A 26,540-nucleotide genomic window follows, 5' to 3' on the forward strand; every position below is an offset into this window, starting at 1 on the left:
GGGGAGGGGGGAGAGGGCGAATGCCGGGAAGGGGGAAGAGGACGAGTGCCGGGGAGAGGATGAGTGCTGGGGAGGGGGGAGAGAGGGAGTGCCGGGGAGGGGGGAGACGGGGAGTGCGGGGAGGGGGGAGAGGGTGAGTGCCGGGAAAAGGGGAGCGAGGGCGAGTGTTGGGAGGGGGGAGAGAGTGCTGGGGAGGGGGAGAGGGTGAGTGCCAGGGAGGGGGGAGAGGGTGAGTGCCGGGGAAGCGGGAGTGTGGTGTGAGTGCCGGGGAGGGGGAGAGGGTGAGTGCCGGGGAGGGGGGAGAGGGTGAGTGCCGGGGAGGGGGCGAGTACGGGGAGTGGGCGATTGCCGGGAAGGGGGGGATGAGTGCTGGGTAGGGGGGAGAGGGCGAGTGCCGGGGAGGGTGGACGAGGGCGAGTGCCGGGGAGAGGGTGAGTGCCGGGGAGGGGGGTGAGTGCCGGGGAGTGGGGAGAGGACGAATGCCGGGGAGAGGGTGAGTGCCGGGGAGGGGGGGTGAGTGCCGGGGAGGGGGGAGAGGACGAGTGCCGAGGAGAGGGTGAGTGCCGGGGAGGGGGGTGAGTGCCGGGGAGGGGGGAGAGGACAAGTGCCGGGGAGGGGGGAGAGGACAAGTGCCGGGGAGAGTGTGAGTGCGGGGAGGGGGTGAGTGCCGGGGAGGGGGGGAGAGGACAAGTGCCGGGGAGGGGGGAGAGAGTGAGTGCCGGGGAGAGGACGAGTGCCGGCGAGGGGGGAGAGGACGAGTGCCGGGGAGGGGGGAGAGGGTGAGTGCTGGGTAGGGGGGAGAGGGCGAGTGCGGGGAGGGTGGAGAGGGCGAGTGCCGGGGAGAGGGTGAGTGCCGGGGAGGGGGTGAGTGCCGGGGAGTGGGGAGAGGACGAATGCCGGGGAGAGGGTGTGAGTGCCGGGGAGGGGGGGGTGAATGCCGGGGAGGGGGGAGAGGACGAGTGCCGGGGAGAGGGTGAGTGCCGGGGAGGGGGGTGAGTGCCGGGGAGGCGGGAGAGGACAAGTGCCGGGGAGGGGGGAGAGGACAAGTGCCGGGAGAGTGTGAGTGCCGGGGAGGGGGGTGGAGTGCCGGGGAGGGGGGGAGAGGACAAGTGCCGGGGAGGGGGGGAGAGAGTTGAGTGCCGGGGAGAGGACGAGTGCGGCGAGGGGGGGAGAGGATGAGTGCCGGGGTGAGGGAGTGAGTGACGGGGAGGGGTTGATTGCCGGGGAGGGGGGATGAGGACGAGTGCCGGGGAGAGGGTGAGTGCGGGGAGGGGGGAAGAGGACGAGGTTGGTCATCCGCCTGGCCAGGTGTCTGCCTCCAACAGTCGCGCCCGTGCCAGCCCATGCCACCTGGCTGCGGGTAGGAGCGGGGGTTATGGGCAATGAATACATGTCGCGTCCCCCCCACCCCCTGCAGACCGTTATGTTTGCTGATCAACCAGCGATGTTGCCCTGGGGTGGAGGAGGAGGAGGAGCGTGCACGGAGACGGCGCAGGCTGCCATAGAGGAGCATGCCGCAGAGGGGCATGTGGCAGCCGCCAGGCTGGAAGTCTGCCCGCCCGACGGGACGAGGAGGAGGAGGAGGTTGGTTGCGCCACGGACAATGGAGATACCCGAGGAGGCCCTGTGTGTACCGGCCCTTCTCATCGTACCGGGGACCTTACGGACCAGGCATGCAGAGGACTCCGGATGAGCCAGGGAACCGTGGCCCACATCTGCCACCTGATGGCACACCTGGCACCGTGTGGCGCTGGGTGACGACACCCCACTCACCGTGTCCGTCAAGGTTACGGTGGCCCTGAACTTTTATGCCATAGGGACATTCCAAGCGCCGAGTGGGGACCTATCCGGCATCTCGCAGCATCGGTTGCACCGGGTATCCGGGCAGTGGACAGACGCCCTATATACCATTGCAGGACCGCTACATCCAGTTCCCTATGAACCGGGCCAGCCAGGATGCACAGGCAGCAGGCTTTGCGCCGTGGCCAGGTTTCCCATGGTCCAGGGGGCGATCAATGGGATGCACGTCACCGTGCGGCCACCTGCAGATAGCAGGGCCGTGTTCATCAATAGGAGGGGGACCTATTCCATGAAAATTGAGATGGTCTGCGACCACCGCATGATGATCCTGCACGTCTGCGCCCGGTACCCGGGAAGTGTACATGACTCATACGTATTGGCGCAGTCTTACATCCCCGGCATGTTCGAGGGACGCCACCTCCGGCTGAGGGGCTGGTTGCTGGGCGACAAGGAGTTACCCGTTGCGGTCGTGGCTGATGACGACTATACGGAGGCCACAGACGTGACGCGGAGAACAGCTACAACGATGCCCATGCAGCGACCAGGGGTGTGATAGAGAGGTGCTTTGGCATGCTACAAATGCTGTTTCAGGTGCCTGGACGCCTCTGGAGGGGCCCTCCAGTACCCTCCAGATAGGGTTGACCGCATCGTTGTGGTCCTGCTGCGTCCTGCACAACATAGCCCAGCAGAGGGGCGATGTGCCGCAGGCAGAGGAGGGGGGAGTGGAGGAGCAGCAGGACGAGGCGCAGTCCTCCCCAGATGAGGAGGATGGGGCAATGATCAGGACAGACGGGCTGGACATGGGCGGGTGGCTGCCTACTGTTACCGGCTGGGCCAGCAGGCAAGGGACAGGCTGATAGCCGCCCGGTTCATGAACTAGGGGGTCATGAGAATCGCCGAGTATGGGTACAGACCACACACCACGGCACCAGCCGACCACCCTCACCCCCCCCCACACACCCATCACCAACACCCTCGCCCCCGTCACCCACCCACCACCAACCACCCCCACCCCACCCGCATGCACACCACCCCTCCATTGCACATCCACCTGCGGCAAAACGGGCCGGGCTCACACGGTCGCCGGTGGAAGAGTGTCTATTGCAGGCCATGGAGGATGATGGCGACCCGCTCTGCGATGAGCTCCTGGCTCCACATCATTGGCCAATGTCTGACCCATGGCCACCGTACAATCCTCCACCCGGACCATCCCTGCATGCGGCCGTGACACTGCAGCGCACGGTCCCGTCCTCTGCCCAGGGGGATGGCGAGGGCGACCAGGGGGGAGGGGGGGGCACACTCACCTGGGGCCAACGTAATACCACCCCTCACACACACACTGGCGCTCACCTCATACCACACCCCCGCACACTTTGGACAGAGCACAAAGGCAGATTAGTATGTGTGAAGGTGATTTTAATGACAAACAGTCCATACACGTGCCCTAGCCCCTATAACTCATCTGTGCCCTGCACCCGTGCCAACTTAATCTGTGTCCAATTGTTTGGCCTTACGGGCCCTTTGACTACGTCGAGGTAGTTCTCCAGACAGTAGAGCTGAACTGGAGGTGAACTCCTGAGATTCCTGCCCTGTGACTCGTGATCCCTTTGGTGACCGTTTCCTGGGGCGGCACGGTCGAGATGGGCCAGGCTATGGTTCGGGCAACTGGGAAGGCGAGCTGCCAGCCTGTCCTGCCCGTTGCCCACCAGATGCACCTGGGACAGAAGGGGGGGACTCCGAGGTGCAGCGGGCTTCCGGGACCTCCCCTACGGGGGACCCAGGACGGGCCCCAGCACCTCCTCCTCCCTTGGAATGCCCGGCAGCCCCCGGGCCTCTACATGGGTCGGGGGTGTGAACGGACTGGCCATCCAACACCCCGACACCTGGCGCTGCCAGTCTTGGAGGCACGCCCTGGTATCGCCAAGGGTCTGCAAGTTTGCAGCCATGGAGCTCAGGGAGTTGGCATCTCTGCCTGTGTCTGGGCGACGGCGGAGAGCACATTGGCAATGGCGCCGATGCCCACAGCGATGGCCTGCAGAGACTGGGCCATGGCCTGCTGAGACAGGGCCACGGCATTGAGCGCCTCTGCCATCTGCCGCTGGCTCTGGCTTCCTGTGAGAGGGCAGCCATCTCCTGGGCCACAGACGCCGCCTGCACGGAAAGCCCCAGGCCTTCACACTTCACACTGCTCCCCATGTCTGACACCGTCGCACCCATTGCCTCCACCGCAGATGCCACCCGTGCGGTTTCGGCCTGGGTGGCACGCATGACCGGCACCACTCCCAGCTCCTGGATGCAGGTGCACTCCTCCACAAGGGGCCGTCGCCCCCTTCGATCATCCCTAGTTCGGTGACTGCATCGGGTCTATGGGTAGGTGTGGTAATTCCAGGAACCCGGGACCCTTCTGGGTGGCAGATGTTTGCTTGTGCCAGGATGCCCTACGACCTCCCGGCCCCTCTGCTGCTCCTACCTCCACCTGCTGTACCGGTACGGCTGTGTTGTGCGCACCAGTGAGTATACCAGAAGACTCATCGCTAAAGTGCCCAACGGCGGAGAGTGTCTCTGCGATGCTGGAGGGTGTTGGAGATAACAGTGACGTTGTGTCGTGAGCATCGTCCGACCCAGAATCCATGGGCTCCTGGGGCGGCGGTTCGTATCCACCTGCCCGCTGTGTGTCACTGTCCTGTCTTTCGGTGTCATGTGTGTCGGTGTCCTGGGTAGGGGGGTCCTGGATAGTGGTGTCCCGGGTAGGGCTGTCCTGGGCAGGGGAGTCCTGGGTAGGGCTGTCCTGGTAGGGTGTCCTGGGCAGGGGAGTCCTGGGTAGGGCTGTCCTGGGTGGGGCTGTCCTGGGTAGGAGTGTCCCGGGTAGGGCTGTCCTGGTAGGGCTGTCCTGGGTAGGGCTGTCCTGGGTAGGGCTGTCCTGGGTAGGGCTGCCCTGGGTAGAGCTGTCCTGGGTAGGGCTGTCCTGGGTAGGGCTGTCCTGGGTAGAGCTGTCCTGGGTAGGGGTGTCCTGGGTAGGGGTGTCCTGGGTAGGGCTGCCCTGGGTAGGGTTGACCTGGGTAGGGCTGTCCTGGGTAGGGCTGTCCTGGGTAGAGCTGTCCTGGGTACGGCTGTCTTGGGTATGGCTGTCCTGGGTAGGGGTGTCCTGGGTACGGCTGTCCTGGGTAATGGTGTCCTGGCTCGGCTGCGACGGGGGCCTGTGGCTGCCCCCCTCGTCGCTGGGTGTCACACGCTAGCGTCGCCGCACCCGCACGAGAAGGGGGCGTTGTCTCCGTGCTGCTCCGGGCCTGTCCCAGTCTCGTGGCCGCCCTGGGGCATCGTGTGGGCAACGCATGCCGGAGGGGCCGGGCCTGTCCCTGTCTCTTGGCTGTCCAGGGGCATCCTGCAATACACAATACAGCATACATGGTTAGACACGCGGGCGATGATGGGGGGAGCTGGGGGATATGGGGGAGGGGGGATATGGGGGAAGGGGGATATGGGGGATATGGGGGAGGGGGTTTATGGGGGGGATTGGGGAGGATATGGGGGGAATGGGGACGGGCCGTGGGTGGCACACTTGCTGGTGGGCCCCCGACCTCTGCATCAGCAACCCCCCGGGTCCTGTGGTCCGCCTTTCAGTTCCAGGGCCCTCTCCTCATGAACAGTGAGTGGTCTTTCATCAGCTGTGCCCCCTCCGGTCCTCTCACGCTCCCTGTTGTTGTGGGTGTGCTTCTCCTGTTTGGGGGGTGGGGGGGGGGGGGGGGGCAAGCATAAAGGGCAACAGTGTTAGGCAGGGATATACATACATGCCAGTGGTTGTGCGTACATTGGCATAGGTACGCAGCACATTAGGGTTAGGGTTGTTTGCACCTGGGGATATGCCGCACATCGGAGGGGGGGGGTACTCACCCTGGCTGCCCTGACGAGGTCATTCACCTTCTTGTGGCATTGTGCGCTTGTCCTTGGTTTACAGCCACAGCGCTGACGGCCTCTGCAACCTCCCTCCATAGGTGCTGGCTGAGGCGTGAGGCAACCCTGCGGCCATGTCCGGGGTATAAGGCCTCCCTCCTCTGCTCTACTGCCTCCAGCAGCGCCTCGATGTTGCACTCCTGGAACCTCGGGGCTGCACGGGCGGGTGGCCATCTTGTCGGGGGGACGGGTGCGTCTTTTGAGCTGTGACGCCGCCTGGCGTCAATGACGCCGTGCGTCCGCGGCGGGTGGCGCCATCGCGAATGGCGTCACGCTGCTTCTAGCCCATTCCGGGCCGGAGAATTTGCGCCGTTTGGGGGGGCCCGACGCCAGAGTGATCTGCACCGTTTTTGGCGCTGGTTCCCGGCCATCGCGGCGATTATCGGATAATCCCACCCATTGAGTCGGCACCTACCCTCTGAAAGAAAAACCTACCTAGGCCCACTCCCCTATAAAGCCTCAGTTGTATCCAACTCAAGTCTTTGTGCAATTGATCGTGCATCAATTTATTGCTTTAAGATTTTCAAAAGATGGACCTCCGTATCAAACCGGATCGCCTGCAGCAGGATCCGCATTCAAGCGACGCCAAAATGGACTTTCAACACTGGCTAGCTTGTTTCGGGGCGTACATCAACTCGGCGCACAGCCCTGTCTCGGAGGCTCAGAAGATACAGATCCTGTAATCAAGGTTGAGCTCCAGCGTCTCTCCACTTATCCAGAGCGCGCGAACTATGCCGAAGCCATGACGCTTCTCAAAGAGAATTATGCTCAGAAGACAAACACGCTCTTCGCCAGGCACGTACTCGCCATTCGCTCTCAACTCCCTGGTGAGTCCATCGAAGACTTCTGGCGGGCCCTAATCCCACTCGGCCGGGACTGTGACTGTCAGGCCGTTACGGCCACTGAGCATTCAAACCTCCTCATGCGGGACGCATTTGTTACGGGGATTGGGTCGGACCTCATACGCCAGCGACTATTAGAAGGGGCCACGCTCGACCTAACAGAGACTAAGAAAGTAGCGCTCTCTATGACGGTCACCTCGCGCAACGTTCAGACCTACACCCCCAGCCGCGAGGCCCACCCCTCCTTCGCATTGTGGACCCCACAGATGGCCGCCCCAGTGGGGGCCTTACCCAGCCAATACGCCTGCGCCACGCGCCAACCGGTGAACCCCAGGGGTCCCCGATGTTACTTTTGCAGCCAGCGGAAACACCCCCGCCAATGCTGCCCGGCCCGCGCTGCCCTTTGTAAGGCTTGTGGCAAGAAGGGGCACTTTGCCACAGTGTGCCAGGCCTGTGCAGTCACCCCTATCGCCCCACCCCCCTCGTTTACGGACAATGGGCGCCGCCATCTTCACCTCCCCAGACCACGCGCGGCCAGTGGGCGCCGCCGTCTTCTCCCCGTCAGACCACGCGCGGCCAGTGGGTGCTGCCATCTTCTCCCCCTCACACCAAGCGCGCCCATACACGCCTCCATTTTGTCCTCCTCATGATCTTCAGGCGCCGCCATCTTGTCTCCCCTACGGCACATGGGCATCGCCAGCGTTCCAGGACCTGTGCCCTCCCCCGGCTCACCATCATCCGACACCAGTGATGACCGACCATGACTCGCCTCAGTGACCATCGACAAGTCTCGTCCGCACAACCTGGCCACCGCATTGACCAGCGTTAAAATCAACGGACACGTGACCTCTTGCCTGCTGGACTCCGGGAGCACCGAAAGCTTCATCCACCCGGATACGGTAAGGCGCTGCTCCCTCATGGTGCACCCCGCCAACCAAAAACTCTTCCTGGCCTCCGGATCCCATTCCGTGGCGATCCGGGGGTACTGTACAGTCACACTCACGGTCCAGGGCGTAGAATTCAGCGGCTTCCGCCTCTATGTCTTCCCTAACCTCTGCGCTGCCCTACTATTCGGCCTGGACTTCCAGTGCAACCTCCAGAGCCTAACACTGAAATTCGGCGCGCCCCTACCACCCCTCACTGTGTGCGGCCTCGCGACCCTAAAGGTCGATCCACCTTCCCTCTTGGCAAATCTAACCTCAGATTGCAAACCCGTCGCCACCAGGAGCAGACGGTACAGCACCCAGGACAGGACCTTCATCAGGTCTGACGTCCAACGGCTGCTTCGGGAAGGCATCATCGAGGCCAGCAACAGCCCCTGGAGAGCCCAAGTGGTTAAAACTGGGGAGAAACACAGAATGGTCTTGGACTACAGCCAGACCATCAATTGGTACACGCAGCTCGATGCGTACCCCCTCCCACACACATCAATCAGATTGCACAGTACCGGGTCCTCTCAATGGTAGACCTCAAATCCGCCTACCACCAGCTCCCCATTCGTAAATCGGACCGTCCATACACTGCCTTTGAGGCAGTCGGACGCCTCTATCACTTCCTCAGTGTTCCCTTCAGCGTCACCAACGGGGTCTCGGTCTTCCAAAGGGAGATGGACCGAATGGTCGACCGGTACGGTTTGCGGGCCACCTTTCCGTACCTAGACAACGTCACCATCTGCGGCCATGATCAGCGGGACCACGATGCCAACCTTGCCAAATTTCTCCACACTGCCACTCTCCTAAACCTCACCTACAACAAGGGGAAGTGCGCGTTTAGCACGACCCGCTTAGCCATCCTCGGCTATGTGGTCCAGAACGGAGTTCTGGGGCCCGATCCCGACCGCATGCGCCCCCTCATGGAGCTCCCCCTCCCCCACTGCCACAAGGCCCTCAAACGCTGCCTGGGGTTGTTTTCGTACTACGCTCAGTGGGTCCCAAACATGCGGACAAGGCCGCCCACTCATACAGTCAACCCATTTTCCCCTGACGGCCGAGGCACAACAGGCCTTCGCCCGTATGAGAGCCGATATCGGCAAGGCCAGGATGCACGCAGTAGACGAGATGCTGCCCTTTCAAGTAGAGAGTGACGCATCAGACATCGTCCTAGCCGCCACACTCAATCAGGCAGGCAGACCCGTGGCATTCTTTTCCCGCACCCTTCATACCTCAGAAATTCGGCACTCCTCCGTCGAAAAAGAGGCCCAAGCTATCGTTGAAACTGTGCGGCATTGGAGGCATTACCTGGCCGGCAGGAGATTCACTGTCCTGACTGACCAAAGGTCGGTAGCCTTCATGTTGAATGACACACAGCGGGACAACATCAATAATGATAAAATCTTGAGGTGGAGGATCGAGCTCTCCACCTACAATTACGAGATTTTGTATCGTCCTGGTAAGCTCAACGAGCCCCCAGATGCCCTATCCCGAGGTACATATGCCAGTGCGCAAGTGGACCAACTCCGGACCCTCCACGACAGCCTTTGTCACCCGGGAGTCACACAGTTGTACCATTTCATAAAAGCCCGCAATCTGCCCTACTCCATCGAGGAAGTACGGACAATCACCAGGGACCGCCAGGTCTGTGCGGAGTGCAAGCCGCACTTCTACCAGCCGGACCATGCGCACCTGGTGAAGGCCTCCCGTCCCTTTGAGCGCCTCAGCGCGGATTTCATGGGCCCCTCCCCTCCACCGACCATAACACGTATTTTCTCAGTGTGGTCGATGAGTACTCCAGATTCCCCTTCGCCATCCCATGCCCCGATATAACGTCTGCCACCGTCATCAAAGCCCTCAACACGATCTTCGCTCTGTTTGGTTTCCCCGCTTGCATCCACAGTGACAGGGGATCCTCCTTCATGAGTGATGAGCTGCGTCAGTTCCTGCTCAGCAGGGGTATCGCCTCCAGCAGAACGACAAGCTATAACCCCCGGGCAAACGGACAGGTAGAGAGGGAGAACGGGACGGTATGGAGGGCCATCCAACTGTCCCTACTGTCCAGGAACCTCCCGTCCTCCCACTGGCAGGAGGTCCTCCCTGATGCACTACACTCCATTCAGTCACTACTGTGCACCGCCACTAACAATACACCCCATGAACGTCTTTTTACCTTCCCCAGGAGGTCCACATCCGGGGTGTCGCTCCCGACTTGGCTCGCAGCTCCAGGACCTGTCCTGCTCCATAGGCACGTCCGACTCCACAAGGCGGACCCGTTGGTGGAGAGGGTGCAATTGCTCCATTCCACGTATGCCTACGTGGCGTACCCCGACGGCCGCCAGGATACTGTCTCCCTCAGGGACCTGGCACCAGCAGGTTCTACACACACACACACACGCCCCGGCCCGGCGCCACTCTCCCCACCCCGGCGCTCCCAGCAGCAACACCTCTAGGACCATCCATCCTCCCCCTGCCCACGCCAGAGGATGAAGAGGATTCCGGCACGCTCCCGAAGTCACCGGACATCAGACCAGCACCGGCATCGCCGCCACCACTACGTCGCTCCCAGCGGCACATCAAGGCCCTGGACCGGTTAAACCTCTAACAGGTCCACTGGACTTCAAAAGACACTATCCTTTTCTCTCTATCGAATATTGTAAATGTAAAAACCATTTGTTGTATATAGTTCTCCACCACCCCCGCCGGACTCAATTTTAACAGGGGGTGAATGCGGTAAACCACTGTTGCACCTCTATTAGAGGATGTATGGTAGGACCTGTACTACAGGTACAGGTAGTCCCTGAGTATTAATATGTGTGTCCTCCATGCTGCAGCCATTTCGCCTGCTGCTGTGGGAGGCCACACATCTTAGAGCAATAAAGCCTCAGTTGTATCCAACTCAAGTCTTTGTGCAATTGATCGTGCATCAAAAAGGGCACCTAAAATCCAGCAAGTGGCCTTCCAGACCCCTACCCATCTTCCCCAGACCTACATAAAATGTCATGCAAGAACGGGATGCTATTTTATTGAGGCCTTCAAATGACGAATTAATGGTCCTTGGGTCCATATGAGGCATTCCCCCGCTATCCAAAGATGTGCGGGTTAGGTGGATTGGCCATGCTAAATTGCCCGTAGTGTCCTAATAAAAGTAAGGTTAGGGGGGGGGGGGGGGGGGGGGGTTGTTGGGTTACGGGTATAGGGTGGATACGTGGGTTTGAGTAGGGTGATCATGGCTCGGCACAACATTGAGGGCCGAAGGGCCTGTTCTGTGCTGTACTGTTCTATGTTCTACCCTCAACAAGGTAAACCTTGCCTTTAACCTTACCTTCAGCCTCTTGAACCTGTCTGCATCACCCCCACTCCATCAGATTCCTCACCAAGGCCCCTGATCACATACCTATCTGAGCTGCTCAGCATTTGGGATTACTTGTAGTTCCAACAGTGGCATCTCACTAAGGTGGGACTTTAAGTCCAGAAAGAGGTGGAAGTTTCACATTAAAAGATTCACCCATCTCCGTCCTTTTAGCTGGGGGCACAGCGCCTTGTAAAATCGGGCCTATGGTCTGAATTTTTCAGATGGCAAGGTCTCACATCCTACCATCCAAATAATCAGCGGAGAATACATCTCCACTGGGTCTGAGTGCTCCACAGCCATTTCATGCACGAATGGCTGCAGGCAGAATGAGCTGGCAGTCTTCAGCTTCTGCAGCAAGAGCGCTGCAGTGGACAGAACAGGAAATGCAGGAGAATGAAGTACTGGAGGCTAAGAGAAGTTCAAGAGATCTTAAGACAGGGGAGGATAGAGAAGTCCTGGGGGAGTGCACAGGGGGCATTGGAGGAGAGGCTGGTGGGGGAGGGTGGTTCAGAGGCCATCAGACTTTAATGCCAGACTTCAGAAAGTGTCTTCTGATGGAGGACACAACCTGCCCCTGTCCCCTCCCTGCCCAACCCCCTTCTCGCCTGGGATCTAACTCTTCTTTTTTGGGCTATACTCATGGACGTTTAAACCTCTCGCCAGCCTACAAATTGAGGCTGGCCAGGAAATGGCAAACAAAATCTTCAATTGGGGTAAGGGCGAGCCTCCCGTCCAAGGCCTTGTCCACCCCGACATAAAATCACTGTGTGTTCGGAGTGGGTGGAAAACTGAAGGGAATCCCACCCATTTGATTTAATGACCCCTCCCCACCCCCCCCACCTTAAAACCTGCCTGATGTGAGAGAGACAAAAATCAGTCCTATGTTAATTTTCAAGAACAAAATTGTCTAACATCGAGGAATATTATAGGAGGGTATTGAACTGCAAACTTCTCAGCAATGTACAGAATTAACTAGTCTTAATATTTTTGACACACTCACCAGCATAAGATTAATATCAACTTCTAATAAGTAGAACACAACTTGTAGTATTTGACTGTAATCTGTTCAAACTGTTGTAGTAACCTCAGAAGCTAACTGTCCATTAACATCGACTCAAGTACCTTGTATACTTCAAATGTTTCATTTGGCTAATTTCATTTCAAATGTGGCTAATTATATTCTCATATGTACCCTAATAATGAAACATTCATTGATGACTTTCTCTTTGAGGTTAAATCTGTCTTTCAGCAATCTACTGGTCCTTTGATGGATGGTTGGTCGCATTAATATCAAGAATATTAATATTCTTCAGACTGGGGGTTGGTGTTAGATGGTTCAAGTGAGGAAAATCTAAGTATTTACTAGCCCTCTAAACCTTGATGAAAATTCCCCAGAAAATTTTGTGATGTGGAATTAAGCAAAAATGTAAAGTGTTCATTTGGCCCTTTTCTTAGGCACTACACTTTGCATGGCCTTATTGATCATCGGGTTACTTTACTTAAAGAGCTGTATTCCAGGGAATCAAATAATCTTGTTTTGACAGGTGAATAGGCATTGGACAGTGAATAGGCATTAGAAAGTTAAAGGTGATGAGTTCATGTTTGACATTTATAATAAATTACTCTTGCTGCAGTTTGTTCTACACCAAGAATTCATAAAAGAAAAGTCTTTCCCTTTGGCACTTACTTCCGAAATCAGATGTCAAGGATATCTTTACAGCAGATTCCTTTGAGTCATATGCATTGTGTGCTCTGCAGATATAGTCTCCACTGTCTGAATGATCAACATTCATTTTCTTCAGGATCAAACTGCTGACTCCAGCAACCAGTTGTATGCCCCCGTGTCTTGCCCAGTATTTCTTCAACCAGATAACAGTGGGTGCTGGGTTACTATCCGCTGTACAGTTTAGTTCAAGAAACGACTGGTGCTCAGCATAAATGAAGTTTTTGAGCAGTGGAAGGAACACATCTGAGTCAGAAGTCCTGTAATGTATGACGAGCTCGGGACCATCTGAATCAGGACAATGGAAATGGAGAGTAATTAGTCATACAGACAGATTCATTAACCTGCTCAGGGACAAGTCAAAACCCACTGCAATTAAAAACCATAAGGTACAGTCTTTTAGTGTGAGTGTACATATCGGATTGTAATATTTATCCAAGCCCACAAAACTGTTTTCAAAAAATTACATAATTGTTCCCCTTAATTAAACTTCTGGAATGATTGATTGGGTTGAATGGAATTTTAATCACATTCATTTGATGTGTATTCTTAAACAAAAGAGTGGCTAACAACCACTCTTCGGCTGATCGTACTTTCAAACCAGTCAATTGAAAACGTGAAAGAATAATAAAGATTGGCTTCGGCCTGATTTTCGCGAGCTGGGTGTCTGGGGAGCCCTTTTAAAATGGCAGCCGGGTCCCAGTTCTGGGATTCCTGACCCCATTTCGGGGGCTTCTAATTTTCAACTTGGCCTTTAAATGGTGCGGCTGGTTCAGGTCAAAGGTCGCCACCCTAAACTCCTGACCTAGCTGGCTCCAATGCAGGGATAGATCCTTGTGGAGTCGAGTCAGGTTTTCAAAGAGTCGTGGTTGAAACAACCCCAGTACCCCCTCATGCATCCCATGCCAATCTCTGGCACTTCCATGTCCATTCACCCACAAAATGCTGTATAAAAGCAATTAACCCTTTAGTGATAGTGGGATGTGTAAAATCTGTTTAAAGGAATGTTCATTTATTGATAACTTCTGACTTTCTTAAAAACCTTCTTTAACTGCAGGGCAATTAAAGTTTCAAACATCCAGCCCCTTTAACGTTTCAGTACTTGAAACTGCAAGCACCTGAAATTTCTTACTATTGAGTAAATAAACATTGTAAAATTAAAAGTGGAGTACAGAGCACCGGAGCTATAAATCAAGCAATATTTTCCTGGTGTTCAGGTGTTTTAGTACTCTGATGGATGTCATATGCAATGAGACATGGCTGAGAGCCCAAAAATCCATTAGCCCTTTTTAAACACCTGAATCCCAGAGAAAACATTGCTTGATTAATGAAGATGCTGTCTGACCCATTGAGATTTTCTAGCATTTTCTGTTTTTATTTCAGATTCTGGCCTCTGTAGTAATTTTCTTTTAGCTTAATTGATGGTTCTAGCTGTCTGATCTCTGCTGTCAATTTCACAATGTTTTCTTACTCGATATTAAGCGACTGCAATTGAAACCTTAAAGGACCTATATTAAAACTTTTATTAAGAAAGTGGAAAGTTATTCATGAATGACTATAATTTTTAAAGCTATTTTTACACATTCTATTGTTGCTGTAGGATCCAGTTCGCCTGAAATGAAATGAAATGAAATCGCTTATTGTCTCAAGTAGGCTTCAAATGAAGTTACTGTGAAAAGTCCCTAGTCGCCACATTCTGGCACCTGTTCAAGAGGCTGGTACGGGAATTGAACCCTCGCTGCTGACCTGCTTTAAAAGCCAGCTTTTTAGTCCTGTGTTAAACCAGCCTCCTACACAATATCGTGGCTGAATGGGCATCTAAATACCATAGGAGGGTATGGGGAACATGAGGCGCCATAGCAGTTCTTTGGGGACATTAGATTGGGGACATAAGCGGTCATAGGGGTTGTGCGAGGGCATACCTTGTCATGGAACATGAGGAGCCATTGGAGTGGTTAGGGGCATGAAGTGACATGAATGGGACATGGGGAGTTTGCAGGATTTTAGTGGTGAGGGCTGGAGAACCTTCTGTTTGTACTTAAACTGGGATAAAGTCCCACAGCACTTAGGGCGCGATTCTCCCAACGAGAGACTGAGTGCCGACGCCGGACTGAGTGTCGACGCAGCCGGCGGCGCCGAAGTGACGTCAGCCGCGCATGCGCAGTTTGGCCGGCTACAACCCACGCATGCGTGGTTGCCGTCTTCCCCTCCGCTGCCCCGCAAGACATGGCGGCTTGATCTTGCTGGGTGGCGGAGGGAAAAGAGTGCGTCATTTACAGACGCCGGCCCGATGATAGGTGGGCACCGATCGCGGGCCAGACATCTGCTGAGCACGCCCGTGGTGCTCGATCCTCCCTCCGCCCCCCCACAGGCCCCACACTCACCTGTCGCACGCTGTTCATGCCGGCAGCGACCAGGTGTGGTTGGCGCCGGCGTGAACCAGTCGGGTTTGGCAGGCCGCTCGGCCCATCCGAGCTGGAGAATCGCCGGTGAGAAACGGCGAGCGGCAATTCTCCGAGCGGCCTGTCTAAAAACGTGACACGCCATTTTTGGGGGGGGGGTGGGAGAATCGGCAGCTATTTAGATTCGCCCAGCCCTGCCGCGATTCTCCCACCCGGCGTGGGGTGCGGAGAATTGCACCCTTAGTATTTTAAACCCAAGCCCATCGCCACATCCAGCAGTCCCTGTGGTTGCCTCCAAACATTTTCAAGGTCGGTTGGCGGACTCCAACACTAAGTTGGCTGGACTTCCCCATAACCTACAAAGAAAATCTGCCTTTGTTGGCTGTCTTAGAGGAAGGTTGACAGATCAAGCCAGGAATTTTTCTGATTCCCATTCCTCAATGATGGAAATCCAGACCCTCTGAAACTTCCCTCCCTTCCTTCTTGGAGGAGTAATTTAGCTGATTATGTCGTTTCAGTCAGAAACAACACAAAAACGACATCCTGCGCTCTAATCCAGAAAATTGGTTGCTCTTTGAAACTATATTTTGTGAATAGAAATAAGCACCAAAATCATTTTTTTGGGAGATAAATCTTACCTTCGCATGGTTTCCCTCAACCAATATGTCTTCAAGGGCCACATCAAATAGATTCTTGTGATCATTTATGTTAAAAATCGTAAGTCTTTCCAGGCATTTTCTTACATAAATTTAGATCCTGAAGTTAAAAATGTCTCCTGATTTTCCTTTTAATCCCTATCTTCCTAATTTTTAACTTGGATCCCTTGCTTTTAGAACCATTCACTACAGCATGCGTAGATTAGATTAATAATTTTCATTAACAAATTCGGAAGTATTATACCATCTTACCGCAGAGAAGGGCGGAGGCCATTTGGTCTATACGACCTGTGCAAGTTTGCAGAAATTGCTGTCCAACTCCCACGGATCAGCTATTTTCCCTGTAGTCCTACAAATTACTCCTCTTCGAGTATATTGCAAGCCCAATTAAAAAATAGCACTCCTATGTCAGTTATAGCATAGCCAGATTCCGAGTCTAATTCAAGGCTAGAATTATAGCTGGGGGAAAGGCAATTATGATGCTATTCGGCAAGATTTAGGATGTATAGGATGGGGAAGGAAACTGCAGGGGATGGGTACAATCGAAATGTGGAGCTTTTTCAAGGAACAGCTACTGCGTGTCCTTGATAAGTATGTACCTGTCAGGCAGGGAGGAAGTTGTCGAGCAAGGGAACCGTGGTTTACTAAGGAAGTTGAAGCACTTGTCAAGAGGAAGAAGAAGGCTTATGTTAGGATGAGACATGAAGTCTCAGTTAGGGCACTTGAGAGTTACAAGTTAGCCAGGAAGGACCTAAAGGGAGAGTTAAGAAGAGTGAGGAGAGGACACGAAAAATCGTTGGCGGATAGGATCAAGGAAAACCCTCAGGCTTTCTATAGGTATATCAGGAACAAAAGAATGACTAGAGTAAGATTAGAGCCAATCAAGGATAGTAGTGGAAAGTTGTGTGTGGAATCAGAGGAGATAGGGGAAGCGTTAAATGGATATTTTTCGTCAGTCTTTACATTGGAGAAAGACAATGTTGTCGAGGAGAACACACAGGTTCAGTCGACCAGGCTAGATGGAATTGAGGTTCAAAAGGAGGAGGTGTTAGCAATTTTGGAAAATGTCAAAATAGATAAGTCCCCTGGGCCAGATGGGATTTATCCTAGGATTCTCTGGGAAGCCAGGGAGGAGATTGCAGAGCCTTTGTCCTTGATCTTTATGTCGTCTTTGTCGACAGGAATAGTGCCGGAAGACTGGAGGATAGCAAATGTTGTCCCCTTGTTCAAGAAGGGGAGTAGAGACAACCCTGGTAATTATAGACCTGTGAGCCTTACTTCGGTTGTGGGTAAAATGTTGGAAAAGGTTATAAGAGATAGGGTTTATAATCATCTTGAAAAGAACAAGTTGATTAGCGATAGTCAACACGGTTTTGTGAAGGGTAGGTCATGCCTCACAAACCTTATTGAGTTTTTTGAGAAGGTGACCAAACAGGTGGATGAGGGTAAAGCGGTTGATGTGGTGTATATGGATTTCAGTAAGGCGTTTGATAAGGTTCCCCACGGTAGGCTATTGCAGAAAATAAGGAAGTATGGGATTGAAGGTGATTTAGCGGTTTGGATCAGTAATTGGCTAGCTGAAAGAAGACAGAGGGTGGTGGTTGATGGCAAATGTTCATTCTGGAGTTCAGTTACTAGTGGTGTACCGCAAGGATCTGTTTTGGGGCCACTGCTGTTTGTCATTTTTATAAATGACCTGGAAGAGGGTGTAGAAGGATGGGTTAGTAAATTTGCAGATGACACGAAGGTCGGTGGAGTTGTGAATAGTGCTGAAGGATGTTATAGGATACAGAGGGACATGGATAAGCTGCAGAGCTGGGCTGAGAGGTGGCAGATGGAGTTTAATGCGGAAAAGTGTGAGGTGGTTCACTTTGGAAGGAGTAACAGGAATGCACAGTACTGGGCTAATGGCAAGATTCTTGGTAGTGTAGATGAACAGAGAGATCTCGGCATCCAGGTACATAAATCCCTGAAAGTTGCCACCCAGGTTAATAGGGCTGTTAAGAAGACATATGGTGTGCTAGCCTTTATCAGCAGGGGGATTGAGTTTCGGAGCCACAAGGTCATGCTGCAGCTGTACATAACTCTGGTGCGGCCGCACCTGGAGTACTGCGTGCAGTTCTGGTCACCACATTATAGGAAGGATGTGGAAGCTTTGGAAAGGGTTCAGAGGAGATTTACTAGGATGTTGCCTGGTATGGAGGGAAGGTCTTACGAGGAAAGGCTCAGGGACTTGAGGTTGTTTTCGTTAGAGAGGAGAAGGCTGAGAGGTGACTTAATAGAGACATATAAGATAGTCAGAGGGTTAGATAGGGTGGACAGTGAGAGTCTTTTTCCTCGGATGGTGATGACCAACACGAGGGGACATAGCTTTAAATTGAGGGGTGATAGATATAGGACAGATGTCAGAGGCAGTTTCTTTACTTAGAGAGTAGTAGGGGTGTGGAACGCCCTGCCTGCAACAGTAGTAGACTCGCCAACTTTAAGGGCATTTAAGCGGTCACTGGATAGACATATGGATGAAAATGGAATAGTGTAGGTCAGATAGGCTTCAGATGGTTTCACAGGTCGGCGCAACATCGAGGGCCGAAGGGTCCGTACTGCGCTGTAGTGTTCTATGTTCTATGTTCTCTGTCTTTAATAGTCAACCCCTGATATTGAAATAGCAAACCCAAGTTCTTTCAAATGATATGCTTTTAAACATACAAACATTTGAATTAAGAGCAGGTGTAGGCTACTCGGCCCTTCAAACCTGGTCCACTATTCAATAAGATCATGGCTGATCTGATTGTAACCTCAACTCCACATTTCACCTACCCCCGATGACCTTTCACCCCCTTGCTTATCAACAGTCTACCTCCCTCTGCCTTAAAAATACTCCGCCTCAAGCACCTTTTAAGTAAGAGAATTCCAAACCCTCACAACCCTCTGAGAGGATGACATTTTCCTAATCTCTGACCGAAATGGGCCACCTTCATTTTTAAACTGTGGCCCTGATAGATTCTCCCACAAGAGGAACCATCCTCTGTACATCGACCCCTATCAAGACTCCTCAGGATCTTATATGTTTCAATCAAGTTGCCCCTTGATCTTCTAAATGCCACTGGATATAGCTCAGCCTGTCCAACCTTTCCCTATAAGACAATCTGCCCAACAGCAAATTAGAAATTCCATTTCAGGAAAAGTTTCATTGAGATTGTTGAGTTTACTAAGACTATTATATCCAGAACACCTGCCTGACAAGGTGGATGTGCAAAGGATGTCTCCCGTTTTGGGAGAATCTAGAACTAGGGGTGGCTAGTTAAAGATAAGTCGACTATTTAAGACAGAGATGGTTGACCATTTAAGACTGGCAGCTGGGCCATTTCAGAATTACATTTTGAATCAGCTACAAATTAATCAAATTAAAACAAATGGCAATCAAAAACACTTGAGTTTCACAAACTTACAGTTGACAGTTAGTATTATCCGTTTTATTACTTGCTCTTTACTTGCCAAATGATAGACCTGACAAGTGAAGATTGTCCTATGGTCTTGCAAAGTGGGGGTAAAAATCAATTCACTGGTCGTGTTAAATGTGCCGTCTGCATTTCTGATGGTGGTCTCTCGAGTCGTATATCTCATATTAACATCTCGTTGTGAAGATTGAGAAATGGTTCGTTCTTGGCACAGCCATTTTATAGAGATATTCTGAGGATAAAATCCTCTGGCAAGGCAGGACAAAACAGATTCGTTCCCAGCTAAAAATATTCCCTGAGTAACAGAGACTGCTGGAGAAGATGGCGGAACTGTAATATACAATGCAAAGTTATGTTGCATATAAATGGTAAAGAGAGCAATATGAAACCAATGTCAAGCAATTTTTACACACTCAATACACACAACGACTTCATTTCAATAAGTTACGCATAAGACACTCAGGGAATATAATTTATAACTCAATCTTGCAGCATCACCTAACCGATTGAGTGGTTGAGTCACATAAAAGCTCCTTCTGTTTAGCAATAAGAATGAGACCTTTGGAGGTCATTGCCGCACGCATGCGTGGCCAGGGGCCTGGCCATTCTTCGGCTGTTGTCGGCACGGGAGCCATGAGTGTCATCCGATGCCGCTGCTAGCCCCTCACCGGTCCCAGAACCAGTCAGCGCCAATTGTTTCATCGTAAAACGCCCACGTATTCTCCATTCGAGCCGGCACTTAGCCGTTGAAACGGAGAATCCAGCCCCTTATTCCCTCTTCAGCTAAATTTAACCTCTCCAGGCTTAGAAACGTCATTAAATCTCCTAGCCATATTAAGGCACAGGGTGGAGAAACTGACCTCCAACCCAATAGGATCTGCCTCCTCGTCACCAGTGATGCAAAGGCTATGACATCTGCCCCTGCCCCTGTCTGGAGCTCCGGCAAGTCCAACACGCCGAATATGGCTCCCAGGGAACTGGGTTCTCGTTCCAACTGTAACATTGTCAACATGGTGCGAAAGAAGGTATTCCAGAATTCCTCAGTTTCAGGCACGACTAAAACACGTGTATATGATTGGCTGGTCCTCTACCGCATATATATCCTCAACCCCTTCAAATATGCAACTCATTTTCGATCTCATCAAGTGTGTTTTGTGAACTACCTTCAATTATATTAGTACCAGTCTCGCGCTGAAGGTCGATGCATTTATCCTCTGTACAATTTTGCACTAAAGCCCTTCTTCCAAGTCCTCCCCTGATTCCTCCTCCCATTTACCTTAACCCTACACAAGGATACTGATCCTGCTTCTATAATTTTTCTATAAAAGCCAAGGTAGTTCCCACTTCTATACCCAACACCACTTCCAGAAAAGAAGAAGAGAATAACATTGGAAATTAGGGAAGATCTCCTTTACGAAAGGTTTGGCTTCTCTTATTTCCCCAAGTCCTTCCTGGAAAATTTCAGGGTATTTTCTAATGACTTCATTCAGTCCTCCCATGCCAGCCTGAAGAACTCCAATGAGTTCAGCTTGATCCACTGGACCAGTCTCTCCCCATTAGGCTTGATCCTTGCCCCTGCACAATGATGAGTAGGAGTCATGTTTATATCTAAAACCTCCCTCCTTGGGAACTCATATTTCTCACTCAATTCTTCAATGTCGCAAAACGACCTTCAAGAAACAAGTCTCTCAAAGTAACCTTTTTCCTTCCAGCGTACATTCTTGCAAGTTTAAATAGATGGTTTTCACGGACTCTGACATTTCCGAAGAAGCTCCACCCAGTCGTAAAACGTGCAGTCTTCCAATAAGGTTCAAATATAATAAATATAAAACTAATCGATCCAACCTTACATCGGATATTGTTGACTAAGTACCTTCCATGTAATTGCACTTGCATGAGGCTGCATTCTCACCCCATGTGAGGGAAAGTATGGAGAATGGGCAAGTAATTTAGCACCATTGACTAAAAAGCCAGCTTTCTGACCACATCCCGTCGTCAGGTTGCAAGTGACAGATTGTCAATTAAGGCAAGTTGAAGGTCAGGTAAGGCCAATTATCAGAGACCAACTGGAGTTTTCCAGTTGGTCTGCAGGGCCCTGACAGCTTGAGGAGCAGGCCATCTGCCTGGCGATGATCTCTGAGCCACAGCGCAGGTCAGTGGAGCAGGCTTTGAAGCTTCTCCCTTCTCCTTGGTCACAGCTGTGGTTGCATGTCACCCTGAAGCATGGGTCCTCCCCTCCCTCTACAATCATCCGATAGTGTGACAAAGACCATTTAGGGATTGCAACTGAATGGAGCAAGCGACATGCTTGTTTCAAGACTGAGAGGCCTCATGGTTAGTATGGGGATCGAGTCTTGACGTTATTAACTGGCTTGTTGTAGAACAAGACTAGCAGCGCGGGTTCAATTCCTGTACCAGCCTCCCCGAACAGGTGCCAGAATGTGGTAACTAGGGGCTTTTCACAGTAACTTCATTGAAGCCTACTTGTGACAAGAAGCCATTATTATTATTATTGTTATTAACCCCCAAGCTCTAATTATCTGAACTAACTGGTCACACAAAACCTATTGCAACTGGCATTTCCAAGTGGTGTCTGATTCAGGTACTAACCAGGCCTGACTCTGCTTAGCTTCCAAGATCAGGCGTCTCCCGGCCAGTATGGCCATTGGTGTCCCCTCCACAATGGTGGCCTGGCAGCTGTGACCATATTTTAATTCATAAATTTTAGAAGTGCGATGAAGGGTGCCTCAAGATGGAGGTCACCTTCTCTATCCCTTACCTGCAATAGCAGGCTGTTGGAGGACTTCCTGCTGATCCTCCAGCTTTGAGAAGCTGCCTAACAGTCCTTATTTTGGACTGCTCACTGGTCAAGTTGAGGAAAATCATTGTTAGGAGACATAGTGGTGGGGTCGGGACCCCCATTTAACCCCAAGGTTAGCGTGCCAACCCAAAACATAAAATCCTGCCCATCATTTCAGTTATTAATAAATAATCACGTTGGACATGATAATCTGTTATTTTCACCTGTAATTATGCTATTAAACATGTAGTTATAAAAAGTTATCCTCAATATATATATTTCCAAACGTTTGTGGCAAAATTCACAACTTACCATCAACATGCAATCGTGTTCCTTGTCCTTTCCTCTCCAATGGTGGGTAGACATTTGGTATCTTCACTGTACAGGTATAATTATTATCAGACATATCGAATGAAACATTTTCAATCTTCAAATTGATCGCACAGTGGCTAAAACCACCTGGTGCATTGTCAAAGGTGCAAATCTGCTCACTTGCTTTATATCGTTTATAAGTGTTTCCTGGAGAGGCTTCGCACCAGACTGTGTGGATCCAATCACTGTCATTTGCAATGTAATTAAATGTGCAGTTAAATATAACTGAATTTCCTCGCAGGACGCTGGCCAGACTTGGCTGAGTCACCTCTCGAATCACTGGCCTACCTAAAGGAACAAAATGTATCCATTGTTAACATAATCGTATATCTAATCAGACTGATCTCTAAACAATGGAGACTATTTATTATTTATTTGTGAACATTTATTTGTGAGTATGTATAATTCACGTGTTCTCCATTTTGCTATAAAGAGTGGAAGTTATCCCGCAATGCAGAAAACTAAAGTAATAAAAAAATATAATGGGCTGGATTCTCCGGTCGCCGACACCGTAATTGCGTTCGCCGATCGCCGGAGAATCAAAATTCCCGGCCAAATCGGGGGCTGTGGCGCATTCATGATGCTCCGCCCCTTCCAAAGCGGCGCCCTCTCTGAGTACGCCGGGCCACGTATCGACGACCTCAGGACATTGCCTGAGGCCCACTCCCTGATTCTCCGCCCCCGCCCAGCCGAGTTCCTGTCAGCGTCGGTCGCGTGTGGTCTCATCCGTCGGGAACTCGGCGTGGGGGCTGCAGACTCAGTCCAGCGACACCTCAGTCGGGACTTAATCAGGAGCTAGGGGCACTGCTGGGGCACGGGGCGGGGGGCGGTGTCCGGAGCGCACAAGCTGGTCGAAGGGATGGAAGGGATGCTCGAAGGGATTATGCGGGCTGGGTCCGCGAGCGGCCGGCGCCATGTAACACGGCGGGTCCACTGCAGGCCACCACCGTGCGCATGCTCGGCCACGGAACTGGCAATTCGGCAATTCTCTGGGCCTTGTTATCAGCTAGAGCCGGGTGCTCTACGCTGCCTTGATGCTAGCCCCCAGGAAAACGGGGAATCGGTGGCCATTGCGCGCCATTTTTTCTGGGGTAAATGGCAAACGTTCCCACGCCTGCGTGGGGACATAGCCCCAGAATCTGAGAATCCAGCCCAATGAATTTAACAGCTTTAAATGGTGGTGCCAATCCCCAAATTTATTAATGTTCATTAAGCCTATCCAACTGATTAAAATATTCATGTTAACTGTTATGGTGGTCCCGATGTACATTGGGGATAATCAATAGATCTTCCCATGGACTTTGTGTCATAAGAACTTCCCTGTTGAGTGGGCAGGAGCTCGCCCAAGGGAAGCACACAGTGCTAGTTTAAAACCTGCTGCTTCAACCGCCTGGTATTCTGTAGGCCCCCGGGCATGGACTTGTGCAGTGTAATAAAAAGGCCATCGAAATAGCTCTAACATTGGAAAATGCAGAAAATACGGCTGAGGCGCTATAAGGGACGTCAGGCAGCAATGTCCTCCGGTTAGGGGGAGAGGATCTGCGTAACAGTGAATAATCCTCAACAGAAGACATTTGTGTAAGATGTCAGATAGTCCATTCCAATATCGGAGCTAAACTCACATCATCCACCAGTCAAGGAAATGCAATGATGGCCCAAGAATGCCAGGGAACTAGTTCCGGAAGGTTGCATTTTGCAGATGCCAGACGATGGACTGTTACAAGAACTGCCAAAGGGCACAACCAAGACAAAGTTATAGGAATAGGCAAGATGCATGCTGCTCAGGGAAGAAAACAAGGCCAGTCCTGGCCCACACTATGCAGGTTTGCCTCACGACCAGAAACAGGGACAATGCAACTAAACTGCATCATTACAACCAAGGTCGCCCCAATAATGTTGGAACTGTTGGTAATCGGTCATCCATTGAAAATAGAGGTGGGCATGGGAGTTGCAATCTCCATTATCAGGGATCATAGATCACCTCCAAACTTGTATTCAGCTCTTCAGCTTAGAAGACAAGAAGGCCAGACTAGCCACCTACACGGGGGAAAGATCACCTCCAAGACCCCATGATTTAAAGGCAACAAACAGCCTGACTCCCACTTATCATTGTGCAGGGGCAAGGATCACGCCTAAGGGGGAGAGACAGGCTGAACTGATTGGAGATCTTCAGGCCGGGCGTGGGAGGACTGTATGAAGTCATTAGAAAATACCCTGAATTTTACCAGGAAGGACTTGGGAAAATAAGAAGAGCGAAAGCCAAGATTCATGTTGACGTCAATGCTACACCTAAATATTTTAGAGCAAGACCGGTTCCATGCTCCCTATTGGAAAAGATGGAGAACTGAACTCGGGTAACTGGAAAATCTAGGCATACATAATAAGGCCGCACAGTTTGCAGAGTGGGCTGTGCTTGTCATCTCTATCCTTAAACTGAACAAATCGATCCACCTCTGCAGAGGTCAATTAGGCTTTCAACCTAGATCGGTACCCCATGCCTCAAATCGAATACCTGCATGCCAAATTAGCAGGTGGCCAGATTTTCACTAAGTTGAATATGAGCCAAGCCTATGTTCAACTTGAATTAGATGAGCTTTTCCAGAAGTATGTTACAATCAATATGCGCAGATGCCTGTATGAGTAGACACACGCTCGCCAAATGGGGTTTCATCAACATGCGCCATATTCCAACGGATCATGGAGAACATACTCCAAGGGTTACCTAAAGTGGCGGTGCATTTAGATAGCATCCTGGTGACGGGGACTTCAGAACAGTAGAACCTGATGAACCTAGAAGAGGTCTTACAGAAGTTTTCGAGAGCTGTGGTACCCGTGAAGAGGAAAAATGCATTTTTCAAACAAATTATGTGACCTACTACGACTATCAGGTGGATAAAAAAGGTTTAGATCTGATTGAGGAAAAGGAAGCACCAACTTTAAGAAGCAGCACCGAGTTAAATCTTTTCTGGGATTACTAAACTATTGCAGGAAACGTATTCCGAATTTGAATTCCTTACTAACCCCCTTGCATAACCAACTGCAGAAGTACCAACAATGGTCTTGGGAGGCACCATAAGTGGAGGCTTTCAATAAAGTCCTCACACAACAACAGGAATTGCTCCAGCGGAACTGTTAATGGGACAGCCTACTGTTCACAAACCTGGCAGGGAGGGTGGAGTCCCAACAAGAGAGCAGAAAAGAAATGATAACTCTGCAGGAACAGAAAGAACATTCAAAACAAGTGATCAGGTTTAGGTGAGGAACTTCGGAGATGATCCCAGCTGGGTCCCTGGGATCATAATGGAGGAACCAAGATCAGCATCATACAAATAGAAGGTCCTGGGTAAGGGCGTAAAGAAACACCTGGACCCCTTCAGGACCAGGGAGTCCACCCACGAAAAAGCCTTGTTATCGCCCATGGAGGTGACCGCTGCCAGTACAGGCAACGATTCATAGCCGACTCATTGCCCATCCCTTTGTATAACGAGGACATGGACTTTTGTGATGCAGAAGAAGCCGGTGCCCGAGTGACGCAGACCACAAAGAGGAATCTACGTCAGTCACTCTTTGGTGCCCCCTCCGGAAATGAAGGTCTCCAATTCAGATCACACCACAAGGTCAGGTCTCACTGTCGACTGACCTCAGACCAATTGCCAAGTGGCAGAAGGGGCTTTCTCGCATCGGGGCTATTGGGGGAAAAATGGACTTAAGAAAGAGGGGTGTTATGGTGGCCACGTAGGAGTTTAAAACCCGCTACTTCAACCTGGGCCGATATTCTATAGGTTCTGGGGCTTGGACTAGTGTGCTGCAAGCCATGGTTGCGTTTTTTTTCCGTTATGTAAATGAAAGGTGTGGTGTAGGAAGCCTGCCTTGTCGAGATTGTTATATTTACAATATAGTGCATTGATCAGAAAAAAATTAATATGATTTTTTATGAAAAGAAATGATGCCTAATAAATTTATTAGAGTTTTGTGAGGATATATCCAGCAGGATTGATGAAGAGGAACTAGCAGATGTAGTATACTTAGATTTCCAAAAGGCATTTAATACATTAGCACACAAAGGATGCTATAAGATAAGCATTAATGGAGTTCCGGATAATACATTAGTATGGATGGAAGACAGACAGACTGGAAGCAGAGAGTTTGTATAAAAGGGACTTTTTCAAATTGATGGGCTGCAACTCTAGGAATGCTGTAAAGAGTAGGACAGCTGAGCCCCATCTATTTACAATCTAAATTAATGACTTAG

At 51.6% G+C, this 26,540-nt stretch overlaps 1 protein-coding gene across 1 annotated transcript; it reads right to left on the reverse strand.

Annotated features, from left to right (window-relative positions):
- Positions 1 to 12,516: 12,516 nt before the first annotated feature.
- Positions 12,517 to 22,606, reverse strand: LOC119954169 (sialic acid-binding Ig-like lectin 11). The gene is made up of 2 exons (XM_038779155.1): positions 22,229 to 22,606; positions 12,517 to 12,888 (listed from the first exon to the last, which is right to left on the reverse strand). Exons 1-2 carry the CDS (start codon positions 22,320 to 22,322, stop codon positions 12,518 to 12,520), a joined length of 465 nt encoding a protein of 154 aa, XP_038635083.1. The 5' UTR covers positions 22,323 to 22,606; the 3' UTR covers position 12,517.
- Between the last annotated feature and the right edge of the window lie 3,934 nt (positions 22,607 to 26,540).

Source organism: Scyliorhinus canicula, chromosome 19 (genome assembly GCF_902713615.1).
Source record: "Scyliorhinus canicula chromosome 19, sScyCan1.1, whole genome shotgun sequence".
NCBI lineage: Eukaryota > Metazoa > Chordata > Chondrichthyes > Carcharhiniformes > Scyliorhinidae > Scyliorhinus > Scyliorhinus canicula.

Coding starts and splice junctions, on each gene's coding strand:
- LOC119954169 (XM_038779155.1), bottom strand. CDS start 22,322: ATGTCTGATAATAATTATACCTGTACAGTGAAGATACCAAATGTCTAC. Junction 12,889..22,228: donor AACACGATTGCATGTTGATG/GTAAGTTGTGAA, acceptor GTCCTGATTCAG/ATGGTCCCGAGCTCGTCATA.